Source organism: Odocoileus virginianus, chromosome 20 (genome assembly GCF_023699985.2).
Source record: "Odocoileus virginianus isolate 20LAN1187 ecotype Illinois chromosome 20, Ovbor_1.2, whole genome shotgun sequence".
Lineage (NCBI taxonomy): Eukaryota > Metazoa > Chordata > Mammalia > Artiodactyla > Cervidae > Odocoileus > Odocoileus virginianus.
In genome coordinates this window covers 13,701,222-13,723,302 of record NC_069693.1, presented here as the reverse complement: position 1 = coordinate 13,723,302, position 22,081 = coordinate 13,701,222, and the positions used below count along the sequence as shown (strand labels likewise).

Sequence of the window (22,081 nt, the reverse complement as noted above, 5' to 3'; positions counted from 1 at the left end):
TGCTTTTTGTAAATGAGAACCTGCTCTTTATTCCATGTGTAAAGGCTAGTTTCTGGAATTGTCCAGGGAAAGAGCTTTGGCCTGGCTCTACCTCCCTGTGAGTCCTAGGGGTAAAGGTCTAGATCCTGGTGACAGGCCATTCTCCAGGTAGGAATGAAAAGTCCCGCCCCTCCAGTCCCAAATCAGAGAGTAGGAGCAGCCACACAGGGCAGTTCATTGGTGAGGTGTAAATCAGCTTCCGGCAGGCTCTTCCAGGCAAGCTCTAAGATTCCATACTGGGCAATGCCCATGGGAAGCATGGTACGCACATTGTTCTGCCCAGGGAGGGGAACCACCTCCTGGAATGCCAGAGGCTCTTTAGGGGCTTGAGAGCCACCACAGAGCAGGTGGTAGAACAACCGCTCCCCAGGGGCTAGCTCCACGGCCCTTAGGGCCTCTTTGTAAGTGACCTCTTGGAATTGGGGCTCTTCTCTCAGTAGCAAGTCCTGCATCAGCTTCTGGATTCGGGGAGACTTAAGCTGGTATAGGTCCATAAGACGGTTGAACTGTTCCATCCACGCAGTACTGTCTCTTGCGTATCGCTCCTGCAACATCCTCAGAACATGGTACAGTGCCACAAACGTCTCCCACAGAGGCACCTCCTCCTTTACTTTAGAGACAGGTTGTGCCTTCTTCTCCAACTTGGGCAACCTGGAAAACCTGCCCTTATCCTTAAAAGCCCAGAAGTCTTTCTGAAACATCAGCGCCAGGGTTTGTTTTTCAACAGAGTCCAGGGCACCTGTGAAAATGTCTCTTGTGGCAGAATCATAGTATCGCATCTCCATCCCCCTGAGAGCAGTGGCTATCTGCTTTGCCCGTGCACTCCGGTAAGGCTCTCCCAGAAGATGCCAGTTGATAGCCTTCGGGTCTGGGATCCCTTTGGTAGCTAACAGAGACTTTGGTGTGGAGACACCCAGATGTTTGAGCCAGCTCTCCTTTTCCCTTCCTTTGATGGGAGGGATCACTTTCAGGTACTTTGGACCCAGGGGCTCCTTACTGGGCTTGGAGACATGTGTGCCTCGGGATTCCATGATCTGCTTGTGATGGTACACGATGGCTTCGAGCTTGGCCAGGTGCATCCACTCTAAGTTCTCCTTTGCGGTGAGGTCTTTGAGAAGCTGGCACAACCGGTGGAAACTATCCCTGGAAAGCTGTTCTCCTGCCTCCATCTTTTCTAGGACATGGTGGATCCACTCTACATCCGAGACACTGATGTCTGTGTAGATTTCCTCAGCCAGGATTTTGGACAAAGGTAATTGTACCTCACTCTGTTTCTTCAGAGATGGATGACGCTGCAGGATCCACTGCCACTTGGCCCCCAGTGGTTTGCCTTGGAGTTTCTGAGCTTCCATGGTCTTCCTCAGTATGTGGGATAAATATGGGGTCTCTAAGTCAGGCTCCTGGGCCTCCAAAACTATATCCAAAACTTGTAGAGGTATGGGCTTATATTTCTTCAACAGTTCTTGTTTATCTATAAACCCTGCCCCTGGGAATACTCCAGGCTTCCCAAATGCTATGGCCTTATCTTCCCAGGATATTTGTTTAGTTAGCACTGGCTCTGATATCTTCTCTTTGCTCCCCAGAACGACTGAGATCAGTTGCTTGGAAGGGCTTTTCAGAACTTCCAGTTTTACAGCACTGCTTTTGATGTCAGGGATTCTTTTTTCAATAGAAAGGACTTCTTCTCTTCCTCTTAAGTGTTTTTTTCCTTCTTCTGGTAACTTAAATATTTTTTCTCTTTTAAAAATTGTTTTTTTCTTGTCTACCTCTTTTTCTAACAAGATTCTGTGCTCTCCTTCCTCTTTCTCACTCAAATGTTCCATCTCTTCATCACTTGTGCTCTCCTCCTCAACTACTTCCTCTTTCCCCTCTTCCTTCTCTTCCTTTTCCTGCACTTTCTTCTTTTTCCTTTTCTTCTTCTTCCTCTCCTTCCCTTCCTCTTCCTTCTTCACCAACTCCTCCTCTACCATTCCCTCTTCCTTCACCTCCTCCTCTTCCATTTCCTCCTCTTCCTCCTCCTCTTCCTCTTCTTCCTCCTCCTCCTCAGACAAACTCTCTTGCTCTATTTCATCTAACAGGCGTTCCATTTCTTCAGAAGAGCTCTCCTCACTTTTCACACTTTTCAGCTCGTCCTCTTGGCTGAGTAACTCTTCCTGTTGTGTATCAGCTCTCTTTAGCTTTTCTCTTTTTCTTGACTTTTGTTTAAGGAATGACTTTGCCTCTTCTTCCTCTGTTGTTTCTTCTTCCTCTATTTCCTGTATGACATCTCTCTGTTGCCTGGCCAATACGCTTTCTTGTTCAGTAATATTTTTCTCCCTCTTTATCAATCTTCTAATTTCCTTGGCTAGTTTTCTCTGCCTTTTAGCCAGTTTCTTCTCATCTATGGTAATTTCTGGTTGTTCCTTGGAAAAATCCCAGTCCTTGGCATCAAGTTCATTCTGTACCTCGTTCAATTCCCTTTCCTTAAGGACAAATAACCTCTTTAACTTTGTCATCTCTATTTCTTCCTGGGTTAGTTTCCTTTCTTCTTTAATAAGGTCTTGAAGTGTCTTTAAGGCTTTGCTGCTCACCTTTAATGGTTCCTTGGAAATGCCCTTGCTTTCTTTAGCTAATTTTCTTAGTAACCTGGCTAGCTTCCTTTGTTCCTGGGCATATACTCTCTCTCCTCTGGTAAATTCCAGTTTTTCTTTGGCCATGTCTGTTTGCTCTGCAGCCAGGATCCTTTCTTCATAGAGCAATATCTTTTCCTCTAGTGACAATTTCCTCTTGATTAGCTCTAGTTCATCCTTAGTTGGTCTTTTCTCTTTGGAAGTTTCTTGAGTCTCTTCCTTAAAGAGAATTTCCTTTTGCTCAGCCAGTGTCTCTTTCTCCCAGGTCAGTATTTTCATTTCCATGTCCAGTGCCTTTTCTTCCCTGGTAGTAGACCAGTCACCTCTGAGCTGGTTCAGTTCTTGGAACATTGCCCTCTTCCCCATGGCTAATTTCATTTTGTCATGGGCTACTTTGTGCTGTTTCTCAGCCAGGCTTCCCTCTAATTGGGTCAGTTTCTCCTCTACGGTAGCCAGTTTCTCCTTCTTCTGGAAGAGTTTCTCCTTTTCCTCCATCAGCTTCTTCTCTATCTGAACCAGCCTATTCTTATACATGTCATACTCCTCCTTCTCAGGGACTAATTTCTTTCTGTTCTGGATGAGGATTTCCTGGAGCTGGATTAAGTTTTCCCTCCTCTGAGCCAATTTCACCTTCTCCTGAGCCAGTTTCTCCTTCTCCTGGGCCAGATTCCTTAGCCTCCAGGCCTGTATTTCCTTGCTTTGGGGAAGTTCTTCCATGTTCTGGACAAGCTTAGTCTTCTCCTGGGCCAGTTTCTGCTTATTCTTTATCAATTTCTCCCTTTTCTGGGCAAGTTTTGCCTCCTTCACTGACAGTGTTTCCATGTTCTGGGCCAGTTTCTTCTCTTCCTGGATCAGTAGCTCTTCCTCTTGGGCCAGTTTCTGCTTTTTCTCCATCAGTTGCTCCCTCTTCTGGGTAAGTTTTTCCTCTTCTCCAGGAAGTTTTACCCTGTCTTGGGCTAGTTCCTTCTCTTCTTGGATCAGCAGCTCTTCTTCCCGGGCCAATTTATGCTTATTCTCCATCAGTTGCTCCCTTTTCTGATCAAGTCCTTCCTTTTCCTCAGACAGATTTTGTTTGTCCTGGGACAGTCTCTTCTTCTCCTGAACCAGCAGTTTTTCCTCCTGGATCACTGCTTTCTCTTCTGCATCCAGTTTCTCTTCTTGCAATGCCAGTGTCATCTCTTCCTGATCCAGCCTGTCCCCTTCATTGATCAGTTCCTCCTCTTCCTGATTGAGTTCCTCTTCTTTCAAAGCCAGTTCCTCCTCTTCCCAGGTCAGATCCTCCAATTCCTGGGCTAGTTCCTTTTCTTGCCATGCTAGATCTAGCTCCTTCTGGGCCAGTTTATCCAATTTCTGCATCATTATCTTTTTGACCTCAGCTAGCTTCCCTCCTTTCTTTGCTATGTTCTCTTCTTCTCGGGCCAGTTTCTCCAATTTCTTGGCTAGTCTCTTCCTTTGCTGGGCCAATTTCTCTGCATCCTGGCTCAGCATCTCCTCTATTTGGGCTAGTTTTTCCTCATTCTGGATAAAATTCCTCTCCATCTGGACCATTTTCCTGTCTTTCTCGGCCAGTTTCTCATACTCTTGGGCCATTTTCCTCTCTTCCTGAGCTAGTCTCCTCTCTTCATGTGCTAGCTTCTCCTCTTCCTGAGCTAGCTTCCTCTCTTCTTGGGCCTGTCTTCTTTTAGCCTTGGCCCGTTTTCGCTCAGCCTGGGCCTGTTTGTATTCTTGGTGGATCTGCCTCTGCTCTTCCGTCATTGGTTCTTCTTCTTCTTCTTCTTCTTCTGCTGTTGCTTCTGCTTCTTCTTCCCACTCCTGAGGTGGTTCTTCCTCAAGGGTTACTTCCTCCTGAGTCACCAACATCTTCTCCCTGGCCCTGGCTGACATCTTTTCCCAGATCTGTGACCATTCATCCCATGTCCGCTTCGTCTTGTCCCTTCTGACTTGTCCCTCTTCTGCATCCAGGAGCAGCAGCTCTTCCTCCTCAGGTAGTTGCTCCTCTTCCTGATGACGCTGGCTTTCCCATGTGTTCTTCCATTCATCCCATGATATCCTTGTCTCACCGAAAGCATTTTTCCATTGATCCCATGACTTCTTCCACTCCTGCCAAGACAGTTTTATCTCATCCTTAAGTGGCCTTCTTTCTTGCTCAACCACTTTCTCCTTTAATTTGGCCACCTCCTCCACTTCCTGACTCATGCCTCTCTCTTCTTTGGCTATCTTCTCTTTTTTATCCACTTTTGTCTCCTGCTGGACTGCTTTCCTCTGTTTAGAAGGTTTAGAGGATTTTTTCTCTTCTTTCTTTGGTATTCGTTTTCCCTTGCTTAGGTCTGGTTGTGCAAAAAGAACTTTATTTTTCTTGGCTTTTTTTGGACTTACATGGGTTTCCCACAGGTCCTGCATGTCCTTTTCTGTCTTTTGCTCTTGCGTCTCTCTTGTCTCCTCTTCCATGCCTCTGATCACCATGTCCTCTCTAATTGCTGATCCGTGAATAAAAACTGGTTTCTCCTCTGGCCAGGCTACATCCCAGTCAAGGTCCTCAAGCAGCTCCTCACTGTCTTTCTTCAGCAGGGGGCAGATCTCCTGAAAAAGCTCCCAGCTGGGCTGTCGATCAGCCAGCATCTCCTGAGCCGTGGTCACCAGCTCATTGTTGAGAGCTTCTAACATTTTTGTCTGGGAACCAGATATCCTCAGGGTCATAAGACGACACAGGTCGTCCCGCCACATCAAGCCATCTCTAGACCTGAGGCCAGGAGCTCCAGAGGCACCCCGCCCTGTGCCTTGCAGTGGCTTCATAATTGAGTCTGTCTTTCCAGTATGTGGTAATCCCTCATATGTAACTTCAGCGTCTGTTACTTTCCTTTTGCGCCTCTTCATGGTTTTTTGAGATACTGATTTACGGCCTCTTTTGTCACGTGTCTTCCTCAACATCTTCATGGTCAAGGCCACACGATCCTTTGAGGCATCTACCTCTGAAGATTGTTGTTCATCATCTTTTGCAACCTTTAATATACTGGAGGCTGAAGACCTAGTCTCCTCCACCTCAGTGGGTGCAGCTTCACTCTGATCACCTTCATCCTCTAAGGGACCTGGCTCTGTGCCAGTTTCTTTGGGCTTCTTGAGGCTCCGCAAAAATTTTCGGGCTATAGGGAAAATCAGGAGATGCAGATAAGGAAAGCATGGGAGGCTTAGATAACACGCTTCCCAACTGAGCTAAGATGAACTGCCATAACAGAAGTAGTGACAGAGGGGGCTGAGGCCTTTAACAAGAAGGGCTTCTCCTTGCTTTATCCCCAGTGCCTTCCTTCCCTCTTCCCCTCTCCACCCCACCTCTGCCGAGTCCCACAGAGATAGGTTTTGGGGTCCCTCTTAATTTGGGTAGATCCTTCCTAGGAGGGATCTTTTCTGTGAAAGGATCTTTCCACTTATCTCTGTTCTTCTCTGATACCTCTTGTCTCACTTTAGCCCTAACTGCCCTGCCTCTAGGGGACCCTGAGGCATGAATCAGATTACCCCATACATACTGTGCTTTCTGACTACTGGTCGGCCCCGTCTTGGGCCTTTGCTGTGCTTGAAGGCAGCTTCAGGTTCTTCAGGGACAGTATCAGTTTCCTTGGAAAGGGCAGTAAGTTCAGAAGCCCCTGAGACATCTAAAGTAAAAGTAGGCTTTTCATCACCCTGGTATAAGGTCAGGTTTTCATTCAATCGCTGCACCACTTGAGTATGAAGGATTTGGAGATCTGGGGCTCGCAGTCCCAGCAGACGGTCCAAGGTTTCCTCCCCAACCATTTCCTGCCTATGAAAGTCAAAGGAGAGAAAGGACCATGCTGAATCAGGGACAAGAGGGAGAACAAGAAGGAAAGAACTGTTATAGAACTGGCAGGAAACTGGGCAATGTAACTCACAGAGACAGCATATTTAGAGGAAATGATGGCCAAGAAGAAAGAAAAAGTCTAGGAAGTCAAGATGGCAATGAATGGAGTGACCTGAATGGGAGCTTCCAGGGTAGAAGAAAAGGGTGAAAGGGGTTCTTAAAGAATCAGGGGACAAACAGGAACAGGAGAAGAAATGGAGAAAGGAGTGGGCAGTTAGGGGATCATCAGATAGGCTAGGAATGAGAAAAGACTATGAACAAGGATAAAAGACAGGAAGAGCTCATGAACAGAGATGAAGAGACAGTGAAGGAAGGGAAGGGGGAAATGGGGAAGAGGAAGAAGAAAATCAGAAGCTAGTAAAGAATGGAGGAAGGCACAAACAACTTACTGCATCTCCCGGAAAGTCTCTCGATTCTGGACCAAGTTCAAGAGTGAGGTCTTAGAATGGATTCCAGTATCAGCCATGAGGCTCAGGGTCTTATTCCTCACTCTGTCATCTTTGTCCATTAGTCCTTGGGCCAGAGGCACGGCAAAGAGGTGAGTAATCATTCCTAGACGCTTCAGCCCTTCCCAGGCCAGCTCTCGAATCAGTGGGTTGGAATTGGTTGTATCATCCAGTAGACGGTGGGCTGTTTCAGAGCGCAGGGGTGGAGACACCTGGTAAGAGGCAAAGATCTGCCCGAGAGCACCAATACAGCACTGGTACTTCAGTGGAGTGGCATGGATTATAATGTTGAGAATTGTCTCTATCAGGCTATTGATAGCAATTTCACTCATCTTTTTTCCCAGCCAGCTGCGGTTTGCTGAGTCTGTAAGAACAGTGTAAGTGATATCCTTGGATGCTCTTGTGAGGAGGAAGTCTTCATCTTCCCTTTCATGTATGTATGGCTCCATGTCGCTTATAGCTCTTGCCCGGCTGTGCCAGAAGAAGAATTGCTGAGACTTGTCCCATTCTAGCTCCCGCACAGGTGAGTGCAGGCTGCACTGCAGGGATATCGGGCTGCCCTCTGGCCAGAGACGGGCCCGGATCACTGAGTTAGGGATGTAGCAATCTGGAGCCAAGAGCCATTCCCGCCCATGACCAAAGTAGCACCGCAGTATCTGATAGGGGTTGAGTTCATCCCAGGTAGTCAGCTGTAGCTGGGGAGGAAGCACATAATGGAAATAAGGTGGTTTTTTCACCTGTGACACATCAGCTTCCTTATACCCGAAATCATGTTTGAAGGAAGAGAGTAGCACAGGGCTCCCTTGCTCGTCTTCTTCAATGACATGTGGCACACTATGATCAAAGGCAATGGCCCGATGATTGACGAGACTCTCCAGACCCACCAGTTGCTGCTGCCCATGTCCAGGGTAGATATACTTGGGCACAAACATGGTCTCGAAGGAGAAGAAGAAGCTTGGTATGAAAGGCTTAGGGACTTCGAGCACTTCATCTGTCAGACCCATAAGGGAGAGGCGAACCAGCAGGGATGCGGGAAGCAGCTTTAAACAGGACACCAGATAAAGACTCTGATTGAAAGTTACAAGCAGGTCACCCCGGTCATTTGCAAAGCAGAGTGGGCCAAAGTGCAGTGATGAGTCCAGCATGGCTATGAGTCTCCCATGGAAATTCCAGATCCGGACAGAGCCATCACTGCCACCCGTGACAAAAAGACTCAGGGACAGGCAGACATCAAAAGAGATGATGGTGCATTGGTGCAAAGGCAAGGTCTCTATGAACATTGAGCCATCCTGTGAGCCAGAAGACAGAAAGTCATGGAACTTCCAGAGACGCAGGCAGTTAGTCTGGGTGATGGCACCCACTGACTTGGGCAAGAGTATCAAGTGTGTTAGCTGACAGCTGCAGAGAATGCTGGCAAGGGTCCGCAGTTTCACTCTGACCCCTTCAAGCACAGCTTCTGAGAGGTGTATGTAGTCATCCATTCCGTAGGAACAGAGCAAAGAGTTTTCTCGGCTACCGTAGAGCCCTCCGGGCAGTGTAGAGAGGGCTAAGACGGCACCAAAGTGCATGTATGTCTCAATCCGGGCACAGCTGTGCTGGGAGAGCACTCTAATCACACCACTCTGGTATCCAGAGAACATGAGTCCTTCTAGACCCCGGCCCAGGTGGAAGTGCCCATAAGCCAGGCACTGTACCAGGTCCTGAGAATCTGGTGAGGTACATAAGAGATACTTGGCCATGCAAGGGGAGCGGGTGGTGTCAAAGACCAGCACGTCTGGGCTGCCTGTTGCTACAAAGAGCTCCTCTTTATTGGGGTCGTAGGCCCAATCTGTGGCCTGGTCCAGGATTGAGAAGGGCCAGGTGATGACCAGGAGATTCCCTGTTAGCGGGGACATGAAGCGCAGCAGGCCGTCCTCGGTGGTGCATAGGATCCGGAACCAGTTACTGCCACAATGGACCCGGCGCACCTGCTGGGGAGTGGAGCCACAGACATTGAAGAGGCTATAGAAGAAGGGCAGGCTGCGCAAGGAGAAAGAGTGGGTAGTCTGACAGAAGAAAGTGGTGCGGTCAATAAACTGGAGCCTATACAGCTCCTCGCCCAGTTCGAGCCGCCGCAGTAGATTGCCTGAAGTCAGGTTCCACTCCTTGATTATGCCTTCCCGGCCAGCTGTGAGCAGGGTGTGGGCTTCTGGCTGGCTGCGGATACAGATCACCGAAGAGAAGTGGGCCTTGAAAGTATGGAGGGAGTGGCCCCAACTGAGGTTCCACACTTGGATCTCCCCAGTCTTGTTTCCGGCGTAAAGAAAGCCCTGCTCAGAACAGGTGAAGCAGCAGGTGATCGAGGAGCCACTGATGGTGGAAGAGAACTTTTTCACCTCTGCCAGGAGGCCATGGCCCTGGCGCTCCAGGACCCTCACCACATTCTCGCACATGGCAAGCAGGGAGCCGTTGGGGCCGTTCAGCACAATGTCATGGACCAACTCGTCACCAGGAAGGGCGACCATGTGGGCTATTTGGAGACCGCTGCCGCTGCGCTCAATGGTCCAGGTGACCACTGCCCCCAGGATGCCCGACAGAAGCATCTTCATTTCTGGATCATAGCAGAGGCAGGTGATGTTAAAGCGACAGGGTACCACCCCCAGGGATTTGAATGACCGAAGGTGGTCCCCGAAGAGCCGCAGGAGCAGGTCACCACAGTAGACCACGAGGATATGAAAGGAACCTGTATGGACCATGGACTGGATGGGTGGCAGTCGATCTGTCATGGAAAACATTCTCTTCTCCACCATGTCCTCAGTCTTGCTCTTCATCCATACTACAGCCTGAGAGAGAATAAGATGGAAAGTATCTAGGGTAGATAGTAGAAGAGCAAGGGCAGAGTAGTCAGCTATTTTTCTCTTGCTAAGGAGAAGTTGGAAGATCCTAGAGTGACTTTACCCACTGGTTTGAGGAAGTGGAAATACTGTAAAATCAGGAAATCTAGGACTCTTTCCCTAACCGTGGCCTACTTTAGGAAAAGAATAATATCTACTCAACATGGAGATGGTAACTGGAGAAAGGATGAAGGAGGACTCCTGGGTCCAGATCATGTTCACTCAAGGGGTATATCTTCGTGGATTAATCTAGGGTCAGAAGTTACATAGGCATGGCCCCCAATTAGAATGGGCTAAGGAGAAGAAAGACTGGGTAGTTTTACCTGTATTTCTTTTGTGCTTGCTGTCACCCAAGAGAGGGAAGAAAAGAAGTGGGCATCACTGAAGTAGTAGCATATAAGCGGCATGTTTTGAGGATGGCGAGACTCTTTGAATAGGATCTGGGACCGGTCACTCAACACAACTACATCAGTCTTCAGGTCATCTAAATTTTGCTGGGAAGAGGCATGGCATTGAACTCAGAGACCAGGAACACACATACACTAAATATATTCTCATGCAAGTCACAATCGAAACCATTGTCAAATTCTGCCTCAGCCCCAAGGATCACTCCTGTGACACCCACGCATGCAGTTTATCACCTGTGGGACACCTGCACTACACAAGCATGGAACAAAACCCTCAACACAAGGGTGAACCAAACCACTGTAGGGTCTATGTGGGCATCAGGGGAAACTGATATTCCTTCCAACGTGAAGTTAGCTATACCTGTCCTTGAACATTTTCCCTTCTGTCTAATAGGGCACACATGTCATGAAAGAAACATTTAACAGATTATAAAGGCAAGTACAGTGCCATATGCCCGCATGCATCAGGGGAAGCTGATATTCTATTCCTTCCAACGTGAAGTTAGCTATACCTGTCCTTGAACATTTTCCTTTCTGTCTAATAGGGTACACATGTCATGAAAGAAACATTTAACAGATTATAAAGGCAAGTACAGTGCCATATGCCCACAGGTAAAGTAACAGGGTGTCCCAAAAGTCAGTGCAGCTTTATTAAAGCCTAAAATTGCACTAAGTAAGACTTTCAGGACATGCTACCTGGCCTTTAAATTTGACAGAGGACAATAACCTATCTATACACACACACATACACACATGTGTATATATGATCCCATGGTGACAGAGCATGTGCTATGAAACATGCACCTGGCATCCTTCTACAAAGAGTCAAGTCACAGCAAACCTGAGGTTGGCAAATGTTCTCCCTGGTACCTTCTTCCTTCTCGTCTAGAAAAATCTCTCTTCCCAGAGGGTGAGTTCTTCTGACAGTGCTCCAAAGTGTTCACCTCTCACTATCAAAATGTCCCAGCAAGAGGTCTCTAGGCTCACTTGGAAGTTGATGGCCCACTTCCTGTTATGGGGATAGTTGTCCTTATGATCTTCCCTGCCTGCTTCCTCTTTCCACAGATGATCTATGCTCCTCTGAAAGGCTCATAACTTTTCTGACAGACAGGGACCAATAACATGTCTGTCCTACATATACATTACCGTGCTTTTCTGTATCATGTCACTTAGAAGGTATTTAAAGTCCTTCCACTGGGGGATGAGTCTGGGAGAAGTCATCACGTCGATTATCTGCTGGTCTTCCTCAGGACTGTTGTTTAAAAACCGGTGGGAATCCGAACAGCTTAGCCACTGCTGCTTTTTGAGAGCTGGAAATCAGAAGTCCAGAGCCATGAACTCATGTTTATTGGACACTTTTTGAATGTCAGGAACTCTGCATAAGACATACATTCTTAGGAGGAGAAGGGGACGACAGAGGATGAGATGGTTGGATGGCATCACCGACTTAATGACATGAATTTGAGCAAGCTCTGGGAGATGGTGAAGGACAGGGAAGCCTGGTGTGCTGCAGTCCATGGGGTCGCAAAGAGTTGGACATGACTGGGTGACTGAACAACAACAACAGCCCGGGGAGGTAGATATTATCTCATTTGAGAAAACTGAGGCTTGGAGAGGGTAAGTAAAGGAGATGGGGCTTGAATCTTAGCATGGGCTGTCAGATCCAATAGGATATTCCAGAAGGGGCTGGAAAGGAATACTGTCACCGGCAAATAGTTATTCCTTGTTGGTGGTGGGCTGTCAAGAGAGCTTTCTGCCAGGACTAGTAGTTCCCAAAGTGTGGTCCTGTGACCTCCTGCACCATGATTCCTGGGGGAGAGGTTCGTCTTAAATGCAGATCCTTAGGTACTGAGGGCCTCCCTGATAGCTCAGTTGGTAAAGAATCCACCTGCAATGCAGGAGACCCAGCTTGATTCCTGGGTCAGGAAAATCTGCTGTAGAAGGGATAGGTTACCCACTCCAGTATTCTTGGGCTTTCCCGGTAGGCTCAGCTGGTAAAGAATCCACCTGTAATGCAGGAGACCTGCACTGGGTTCGATCCCTGGGTTGGAAAGTTCCCCTGGAGAAGGGAAAGGCTATCTACTCCAGTATTCTGTCCTGGAGAAATCCATGGACTGTATAATCCATGGGGTCACAAAGAATCAGACACGACTGAGTGACTTTCACTTTCAGGTACTGAAGCAGAACCATGGCAGTGGGATCCTGAGTCCTTCCCTTGTAATAAGCTCCCTAGGTGACTCAGTGGACGTTTAAGTTCAACTCCTGAAACAGGAAATCAAGATAAAAGGTGCCCAGGACTAAGAGTCAGCCCCACGTAGTCCAGCTGGAGAAAGAATCCAGTCATTCAGCCATGCAGGCTTTCCCAGGCTTGTGGAATCAAGTCACTTTCTTGTGTGTGATACATCTGCTATTCATCTTCTTCCTCCCATTCCCTTCTCTCTAGCCTTCATGAGGATAAACCTCTACTTTTTCTGACTGGATGTGAATAAAGCCTACTTTTAACAAGTCCCCTTTGTCAGGGAGTCTATCATTACTAGTCTGACGATGGACTTGTTTTCCTTATTTGTATTGATAATACGAAAACGCAAGTCTCGCCTACTTCACAGGATTGTTGCAAGGATCAAAGATGATAATTCCTGTGAATACCTTTTAAAGTATACTCTGAAGCAACAGACAATTATGACTGCTGTTTTTAGGCTGGTTTGGTTCTCCAGAGAAGTAGTTATTTCCTCCCAACCTATACTTTGTCCTTTTCAGTTGCTCTGGAAACTGAATTTATAGTCTGGCCAGCAGGGGGCAGTGGAAGCCATCCTTGCACATGCCGGATGAAGGAAAACTGGTGGACTTTAAAAAAGTAGTCCCCAAAGGGCGATCCTCAGGACAGCAGCATCAACATCACCTGGGAACATGTTAGGAATGCAAATTACCAGCCCCTACCCTCAACCTACTAAATTGTAAAATCATAAGGGTAAAGCCCCAAATTGAGTTTTAAACAGCCAACCTTGTCTAGGAACCGGTGGTTTGGAGAACTCTTGGAATTCCAGGTCATTTGGCCGGGGCATCCTGAGGTAAGGTCAACAGAACCCACCCTCTTGAGTGGCTAAGCCTAGACTGTCTGTTTCCACAGAGACATAATGGCTGGATTTGGGGCAGAGGGAGCAGCAGGCAAAGCTTATCATCATCTCATGTGTAGGGTGGGTAAGAGCCCCCCCCCCCCAAAAAAAACCCCACATCAATCACTTCATGAGTTCTCGAAAGAAATCTGAGAGGCAGATCCTGTCACCTCCATTGTATGGATAAAAAGTGTGAATTCAGAGAGGTGAAGGATGCAAACAGAGCTACGCATGGTAGGCTCAAGACTAAGACTCAACCCACAGTTCAGGATTCTCCTATCCTTTCAGACAAGCAGGAGGTTCTCCCAGCTGAGGCTAAGTGAGCTCTCTGCCTCACAAACTCACTGATGAGAGCTGGGGACTGGCTTTCAGACATTAGCATCCTGTGTTTCTTCTCTCCCAAAGGCTGCGCGCTGCCCTCCTGCTGTATATCTTTTTCCATTCTATTTCCCTGTGACCCTGCACTTGCTGACCGCCTTTGTGGAGCCACTGTGACCTGCTGAAATGGATCAGTGGGTGGCCCCTCAGGCCAGGGCTCCATAGAGCAGAACTATACACCCCTGCCCCCAGCTCCTTCTTGAGGCTCCAGAGCTACTGAGAGAGTGGTCACTTGGAGTCAACAAATCTGCCGTCACTGCCATAAGTTTCCATTTTTCCTAATATCTCCTCTGGGTTCAAGCTTCTCTCAACCAGCTCATAAAAAGCAAGTGGTTGGGACCCTTGAGGGCATATTCTTTGGAGGTTAGTAAGAAAGAAGTCCTCCAACCCCCAAACCTCTGTTTGTTATTTTGGGAAGTTTTGTTTGTTCATCTTTTTTGTGAGATCTTAGTTCCCCGACCAGGGATCAAATGTGTGCCCCCTGCAGTGGAAGCACAGAGTCCTAACCACTGGAATGCCACTGGAATTCCCTGTTTTTTGTTGTTCTTTTGGCCACTTTCTCCCATCTCATACACTGGTCTCCTTAGGGGAAACCTCTGCTATAATCTCCCACTTTGATGCCCTAATCCCATTACCTGAGATTCAGATGCCTTAAGCCCAGTGATTTTGACTTTTTAATATCTTGATAACTGAAAGATGATCTAATGCGAAGTCATGCAGCCAACCTAGTGGAGTCAGTGTGTGGCGGCCGAGATATGGTATGTAATACTGACTACGGAGACAAACTAGGTCTATTATTGGACACTGATGCTGGCACCACATCCTTTTTCTTAACTGCAGTCCATTCCAAGGCACAGTGCTCTGTTGATGGTGGGATGGAAGGCCAGCATCCTGTGAGCCCTGCCTTTGTAATACAGAGAAATGACTCTAGGGGGCACTGCATCCCATGTCACTGTTGGGCCCTATTTAAGACAGAAAAGAACAAAGTATTGTGAGTATGTGTAACAGGGAAACCTGACCACCCTAAAGAATAGTGATGAGAGGTAAAGCCCTGCATGGATCTTATAGCCTTGCAGGTGGCTCATATGTTTGGGGACAGCAATGCAGAAAGCCCAGCTGACATCAGTTGACTGGAAAGTCAGAGGGACTGGAAAGCCAGAGGGCAATCTCAGCTTACTCTGTTGTTGTTTTTTGAATGACATTTCTAATAAGGAGCTAGTCTGTCCCCAAGGCCTGGACTACTACTCTGGTCTTATAAGTGATGTCACAGCTAGGGCTGGGACTGGAATGCATTTAACACACTTTATGGAAAGAAACAATTTTCCAGGCTGAAAAACATGTATTACCAGGGTGGGCAAGTTCCTATTAGGTAAAGAGTTATCCATCCAGCATGGGAATAGTGATAGCATCCAGAAATGGTTAAGGTTGTAAAGTGGTAGGTAGGTACTTTACATATATTGTTTTAATACTCTACAATAATTCTGTGACTTAGCTATCATCCTCCACTAATTGATAGCTAAGTCACAGAATGGACATGGTAAAAATATTCAAAACATACTAAGGAACATATACTGAAAAGAGAGTTACTTGTCCTATTTCCCTTTCAGAAAGGTAACTCTGGTTGTCTTTCTACAGGTGTTCTGTACACACACAAGGATGTATGTGGAAAAAATACTTCTTTTCTTACACAAATGTTAGTATGCTATATTGTTGTTTAATCACTAAGTCATGTCAGATTCTTTTGCAATCCCATGGACTCTAGCCTATCAGGTTCTTCTGTCCATGGGATTTCCCAGGGAAGAATACTGGGGCCAGTTGCCATTTCCTCCTCCAGGTGATCTTTCAGACCCAGAGATTGAACCCGTGTATCCTACATTGGCAGGTGGATTCTTTACTGCTGAGCCACCAGGGAAGCCCAGGTGCTATACACTGCATTTTTCTCACTTAATAATCTTAAAGATTAACTCATATTAAAACATACAGTTGTCTCATTTTTCAACAGTTGTCAGCTGCATGGTATTCCATTGTCCGGCTGAACTTTTATCTAACGTCCATTAATAGAAATTGGGCAGTTTCCAGCCTTTTGCTATAACCCATGTCACAAATGAATATTTTTGTTAATGCCTCACAGTTTTAATTAACTTAAAACTGAAGCAATGTAAACCTTTCTTTCATTAAACATAACTTTATTTTAGATATACTGGCTTAAATTATTAAAATTTCACCTGTTTAATTTTTTAATGTAAATTTTAAAGTTGCAGAATTGGCTTGCATTATACTTCTATTAGTATTGCTTTAGATTATCACCTTCCGATGGTGGTCTGGACTTTGGTTCCTTGAGAGTAAGAACCGAATCTATCTTGATTTCTCCCCTGTCCTGATAATCACCCAAGCTGGCATGAAGTAGGTGCCTAATACATTTTTGTTGAATGAATGAGCAAATGAATCACCCTCTGCCCCTCTCCTAGGAAGAAGAAATATATACTTCCCAGCTCAGTCTAATTCAGCATCTTCTTGGAAGTAAGGAGGAGATGGGAATGGTATTGACTGGGTTTTCTTGACCAAAGAACCTTGCAATTCCAGCTAGTTCTTTCGGTAACCCCTTATGGAGTAGTAGGAAAGCCAATAAAAAATGTCGGATCCTTGATTATGTCGGCATGTGGACTAAATTTTAACAAAATCTCCCCAGCCATAGGTACTCAACGAACACTGGTTACCCTAAGAATGTGCGATCAACGAATGAATGATAGGTAACATGGCTTCCAGGGCAACCCCATGGGTGGTGGTCAGAAGACTCCCGTCGAAGGCAGAGCTCCAGAGACTCCTACTACGAGGAGAGGCGACCAGACCGGAATCCCAACACATTCTGGCATCCCGGCTCTCCGCGTGGGAGGGAAGAAGGGCGTGTCCGCCTCCTCAAGGCTGGGGCCGCGCCTGTTACCTGCGACGACTGGGCTCCAGACAAGGGACGGGTACGGCGTGTGTGGCGGCACTCCGAAGCTATGTGAAGGGCCAGACCTAGAATAGGAGCGCCAGAGGAGCGACCCTGGGGATACTGCGGGAGGACTCGACCAACAAAACGGTTAGCTCCCCAACCCCGCGCCCGGCGGACTGACCAAGGCAAGGGGAGTGAGCGCGCGTGCGCACTGGCGCGCGCCCGGCAGGAAAAAGCCCAGCGCGAGACCCCGCGCGCGCGCGCGTTCGAAAGGAGAAAAAAAAGTCTTCCCCGCGGGGGCCCGCGGCAATTTAGGCCGGAGCTGGCCGGCGAGCGCGCGTGCGCGAGCGCGCATAGAAGCCTTTCTCCACAGCTCCCCTCAGTTGGGGGTCTAGCGCTGTGTTCGCTGCTCCCGCTTCTCCAGAGGCTCGCGCCCTCGGGGTAAGTACCTCGCGCCTCGCGGAAAAGGAGAAAGAGGGCTTACTGAAGGAAGGGAGGAGGCGGATAGAGCTGGGAGAAAGGAAAAAACCGCCTTCGCAGAGCAAGGAACGCAGTCAACGGGTTGGAGTCTACAGAAGACACACCTCCATCCCTCACGCCCCTCGGGGCTGCGGAAGTACTCTGGAGACTCGAGCGGCACTGAGGCGACAGGTGGACTACCATTCCCAGAAGGCGGCGCGACGCCGCGCCTACTGCTCCCGGCAGCACCTGCGCGTCAGGCTTTTTTCAGTTTGCGGCCGCCTAGGGCGAAACTACGGTTCCCAGGAGGCCTCGCGCGAAGCGGCTTGGAAGTGGGCAGCCTGGAAGTCACTCGGGCCACTGGAGCTGGCGGCGTCTCCAGCAAGCGGCGCGGATCTGGACGCCGCGGTCGTGGGGCCCGCGGGGCGGGCAGCCGGGACACCCAGGTGTGTGGCTCTGGGTGCAGGGTTGGCCTTGCGCTAGGGTAGCGGGTAGTCGATGTCCAGTCGGACCCCGAGGGTCAGCGCGGGCGAGCTACTGGGCGGCCGGCCGGGTGTGGGCACCGGCTGTTGGGGGGCGGCGGCGGCACTCTCGCCCACCGGACCTGGCCGGATTCGTGCCCGCATGCTTCAACTTTCCAGACTAGCTACCCGGCGCCGTTGCGGAAAAGCATGGTATGGGAGTCGGGTAGCGGTGGGTTCGCGTACGGACTCTGCCTCTCGGGAGGTGCGATCTAGGGAAACCGCGCCGAACCTCAGTTTCTCCTTTCGGTCAAACCGGGAAGAATAGTGTCTGTCTTATGCTGGGAATTCTGTTGAGATCCGATGAATAAAGCGTTTGGTACATAGAAGACACTTATTACTTGCTTGCTTTATTGTTAGCTCCGGAGAAATGGGATGAAGGTATTATCGACTGAATGTGGTAAGCTGAGGGTGAGCCACATGGTTAGCACTCGGTGCAGGGTGGCTGTTAGGCGAAATTATTTTGCTAAGAGCTTCGGTTTTGGAGGCAGAGCCAGGTTCAAATTTAGGTTCTACCTTTTACCAGCTCTGTGACCTTGGGCGACAGACTTCACTGCTCTGTACCTTGGTTTTCTCTGTCTACAAAATGGGTATTTTTTAATAGCAGCCACCTTGTAGAGTCGTTTTGAGGATGCAGTGAGAATACCATTTGTGAAATGCTGAGAGCAGCAGCTGGCACATAGTCAGCATTTAATAAATGACCATTGATTCAGCGTTTTCCCAGTTTCTCCGAGACCCCCTGAGGGTGGGGCTCTGCCTGTAGTCTTGCTTTTCTAGTGGATCAGACTTATAACTGGTCTGGTTGACTTCCTCTCCTGCACCCTCAGGTTCCATCCGTGTAAAATGGATAACAATATCAGCCTCAGAGGGTTGTAAGGATTTGCTGATACCGTGTTCTCAGTCCAGAGCCATCTCTCACTAAGTAGCAGCTCTTATATATTATAATTGTTCTTCTTCCATGTGCTCCATCTGGCCCAGAGCTTGCCTAACTGTGGTGGGATGTGACATGACAGCCCTTAGCTCCCCCACATGTTCACTCCCAGCCTCAGTGTCCCATCTGTGAAATGGTAGTCATAGGACATTTGTGCCAGGGTTGTTTCAATGATTCCAAAAGATAATTCTTGTGTAGTGTTCAGCACAGGGCCAGGTGCATCCTAAGCACTTAATAAACACACCTTTTTTTTTTTGATGGGCTTTTGCTGCTTATGTTTGTATTACAGTGCAGAGCAGGACAAGGTTAATGTCCCCTTGCCCCTAATTTTTACTCACCAAAGATAAATTGTGGAACATACTGCCATATAAGGGGCTGAGAAGAAATGGCACTGACTAGCTACTATCAGCCGGCCTCTTGCCGTCTCCCCAGCTCTTACACACTCCTGCCCCCAAATCGACCGCTCTAGGGCTTTTAAGTGTTGTTCCACTGCTGCCCGCAGTTGACTGTCTCAAAGCCCCTTTAGCCCCCCGAGCTCCACCTCCACATGTGGGGCCTGTGCTCCTTGATGTCCCCTTGGGTGCCATGAACTCAAAATGTTAAATCGAAGCTCCTTTTCCTCCCAGACCCAGTAGTCACCACCTTGGCAGATGGACCAAGCCAGAGACCTGGGAGTCCTTCTCCCCCAGGCTTCCCAGATGCAGTTGATTGGCAAGGAGGATGGTGCTGTCATTCCATAGCAACCATTTCATTGGCCTGTCTTGGTTTCTTGTCTGTGGGCCACTGAAAGTCCCCCTTGGCTACTGAAGGTGGCCTTTTCCAACACAAGGTTGAGTTGTTTCTTTCAAGTCACCAAGGATGAATTAATGTCAAACACTATCAGTAGGAGCCAGAGAAGGCACTGCAGACAGGGCCAGATGTCAGTGGCCACAAGTATGGAGTAAAAGCCCTGGCTGTCAGGGAGTCCATTTCTAGCCTGGCTAAGCTTAGCTGAGGCGCTTGCTTTCTTTCTGCAAAGTTACCCAGTGTCAGCGGGTTAGAATATCCTCTGTGCAACAGGCCATCCTGAGTGTTTTGGGAGGCAGCACACACACACCCAGGAAGAGGCTGGGCAGGGAGTATGTTAGCTCTCCGTTTAGGGTGAGTCTGTCATCAGATCTGTCATTGTAATTTCTTTTTTTTTTTTTTTAAGATTTTATTTATATATTCTTGGCTGTGCTGGGTGTTCCTTGCTGCACATGGGTTTTCTCTAGTTGCAGTGAGCAGGGCTCACCATTGTGGTGCACAGGCTTCTCTTTGCAGCGGCTTCTCTGGTTGCAGAACACGGGTTCTCTGAGTAGTTGTGGCGCACCAGTTTAGTTGCTTCTTGGCATATGGGATCTTCTCGGACCAGGGATCAAACCCGTGTCCCCTGGGTTGGCAGGCGTATTCCTAACCCCTAGACTACCAGGGAAGCCCCTGTAATTGTAGTTTCATTTGGTGATGGGAACCTGTGGTCTCAAATTTGTTTTTTTGGTTGGCCATGTTGCTTGTTGGATCTTAGTTCCCTGACCAGGGATCGAACCTGGACTTTAGCAGTGAAAACTCCAAGTCTTAAGCACTGGATTGCCAGGGAATTCCCCCTAAGTGCTTTTTTTTTTGCATCTGAGGAAATAAAACAGTGACTTTAAAACAAAAATCTTGGTCTTAATTGTTAGTGACAGCAGCACGTGGGTTTTTAGCGGTCTGTGCGGAACGGTCAGAGTTAAACATGAGCCTGTTTTTCAGACATCGCAGTTGTTAGGCGGTAAATCAAAAATGGAATCTAGAATGTGCAGTGATTGGCTCCTTTTTTTTCCCCTGTGAAAGTTATTTTGCTTATATTTCAAACTTCAGTTTAAAAAAATGACCCAGGTTATGATAACAGCTTAACCTTGTGTGTATAATTTCCCAAATCTAAATTAAATGTCTATATGTTTTGATAAAATAATTGAGCAGTCATTGCCTCTAAAGTAAAGGGTTTTTAGCAGTTAGAATGAGAGGCTGTTAGGACCAGTTTGTGCATTTGTGCTTTCTTTAAGACACTGCCTCTATTTCTTAGGACTTCTGTGGTCATGGCCTTAATTTGTGTGTGTGTGTCTGAGGATTGGTTGAATTTGGCTTTTAAAAAGCTATGCGAAGAAATGCATACTCGTAGTAACCTGTCAAACATTACAGAAATAGGCAAGGGAAATAATAACTTCCACCCTCCATTTCAAAATCCCATCCCCCTAAGAAAACCATTTATTCAAACAGTGAGTGTTTACTAAGTGTCCAGTGTCAGGCTTTGGAGATGTCTGAGAGAACAATGTAGATTCATTACCTTTGGAAATTTGGGGGTGGATGTTCTCATCTTTTTCTGTGCTTGTTTGGATGTATGTATGCATATAGTGGGGCATCATCCCTGGTGGCTCAGATGGTAAATAATCTGTCTGCAATGCAAGATACCCGGGTCTGATCCACTGGAGAAGGGAATGGCATTCCACTCCAGTATTCTTGCCTGGAGAATCCCATGGACAGAGGAGCCTGGTGGGCTATAGTCTATGGGGTTGCAAAAGAGTCAGACACTACTGAGTGACTAAACAGCAGCAATGCATATATCGACCATTTTCTTTCTTCTCCCTCACCATTCCCCAGAAAAGGAGGGATCAAGTCACACATATTTGTAGCTCGATTTTTAAAAATATTTGATAGCGCATATCTCTTCAAGTCATTACATACAGATCTGACTCATTCTTTTTAACAGCTAGACCCACGTTCTTCAGTGTGGAGAGACCGTGTTCCACACTGCCATTTTCCTATTACTGGACATTTAAGTTCTTTCTGGTATTTCTTTCTTTATTTAAATTTATTTGGTGGGCACCAGGTCTTAGTTGCAGCATGTAAGATCTTTGTTGTAGCGTGAGATTTAGTTCCCTGACCAGGGATCGAACCTGGGCCCCCTGGATTGGGAGCGTGGAGTCTTAGCCCCTGGATCACCAGGGAAGTCCCTCTAGGTTTTCTATTACATCCACAAACACACATCCAGTAAGCATTCTGGTACATAGGCAGTACAGCATAGTGGCTGAAAGCATAAATTCTGGACAGAGAGAGAGACAAGATCCTTGCTCTCCTAGGGTTTACATTCTAGCTGAGGGGACACGCAGTAAACAAGATAATCTCAGGTGGTGTTACTTTCAAATGGAGGAAATAACAGCGTGAGGGGATGGAGTAGACCGGTGATGGGGAAGGGCTGGTTCCTTTCACTTGTATGACCCCAGAAGCCCTCCTAGGCCTCACTGAAGGGGAGTCATGTGAGCTGAGACCTGGATGAGCAAGAGGCGCCAGCTGTGCCGAGAGCTGGGGGAAGGCCATTCCAGGCCGAGGGAACAGGAAATGCAAAGGCCCAGGTGTGGGAATGTATTTGCTACAAAAACAGTATCATCGAAACTGGAGAAGGGTGAATTCCCACTGTCCAGGCTCATGCTACTTTAATTTTTGT

At 47.8% G+C, this 22,081-nt stretch overlaps 2 protein-coding genes across 7 annotated transcripts in view; one reads left to right on the top strand and one right to left on the bottom strand.

Annotated features, from left to right (window-relative positions):
* On the bottom strand, window positions 1-11,482 carry WDR87 (WD repeat domain 87). 3 transcript variants are annotated; one of them, XM_020881622.2, is made up of 5 exons: window positions 11,392-11,482; window positions 10,162-10,181; window positions 6,909-9,787; window positions 6,170-6,441; window positions 1-5,788 (listed from the first exon to the last, which is right to left on the bottom strand). In XM_020881622.2, exons 3-5 carry the CDS (start codon window positions 9,773-9,775, stop codon window positions 183-185), a joined length of 8,745 nt encoding a protein of 2,914 aa, XP_020737281.2. In that variant the 5' UTR covers window positions 9,776-9,787; window positions 10,162-10,181; window positions 11,392-11,482; the 3' UTR covers window positions 1-182. The 3 variants fall into 3 exon arrangements, with proteins under 3 accessions (XP_020737281.2, XP_020737280.2, XP_020737279.2); XM_020881621.2 differs by having other exon boundaries at window positions 10,162-10,322; window positions 11,392-11,481; XM_020881620.2 differs by having other exon boundaries at window positions 10,162-10,332; window positions 11,392-11,475.
* Window positions 11,483-11,551: 69 nt separating this feature from the next.
* SIPA1L3 (signal induced proliferation associated 1 like 3) overlaps window positions 11,552-22,081 on the top strand; it is a 257,180-nt gene continuing 246,650 nt past the window's right edge. For 2 of the 4 annotated variants that reach the window (XM_070450963.1, XM_020881624.2), the window contains exon 1: window positions 17,395-17,576. The gene's annotated coding sequence lies outside the window, so the exon portion shown is untranslated. Of the gene's footprint in view, window positions 11,863-17,027; window positions 17,113-17,394; window positions 17,577-22,081 lie in introns of those variants that run through there. The other 2 variants (XM_070450960.1, XM_070450959.1) reach the window with 2 other exon arrangements.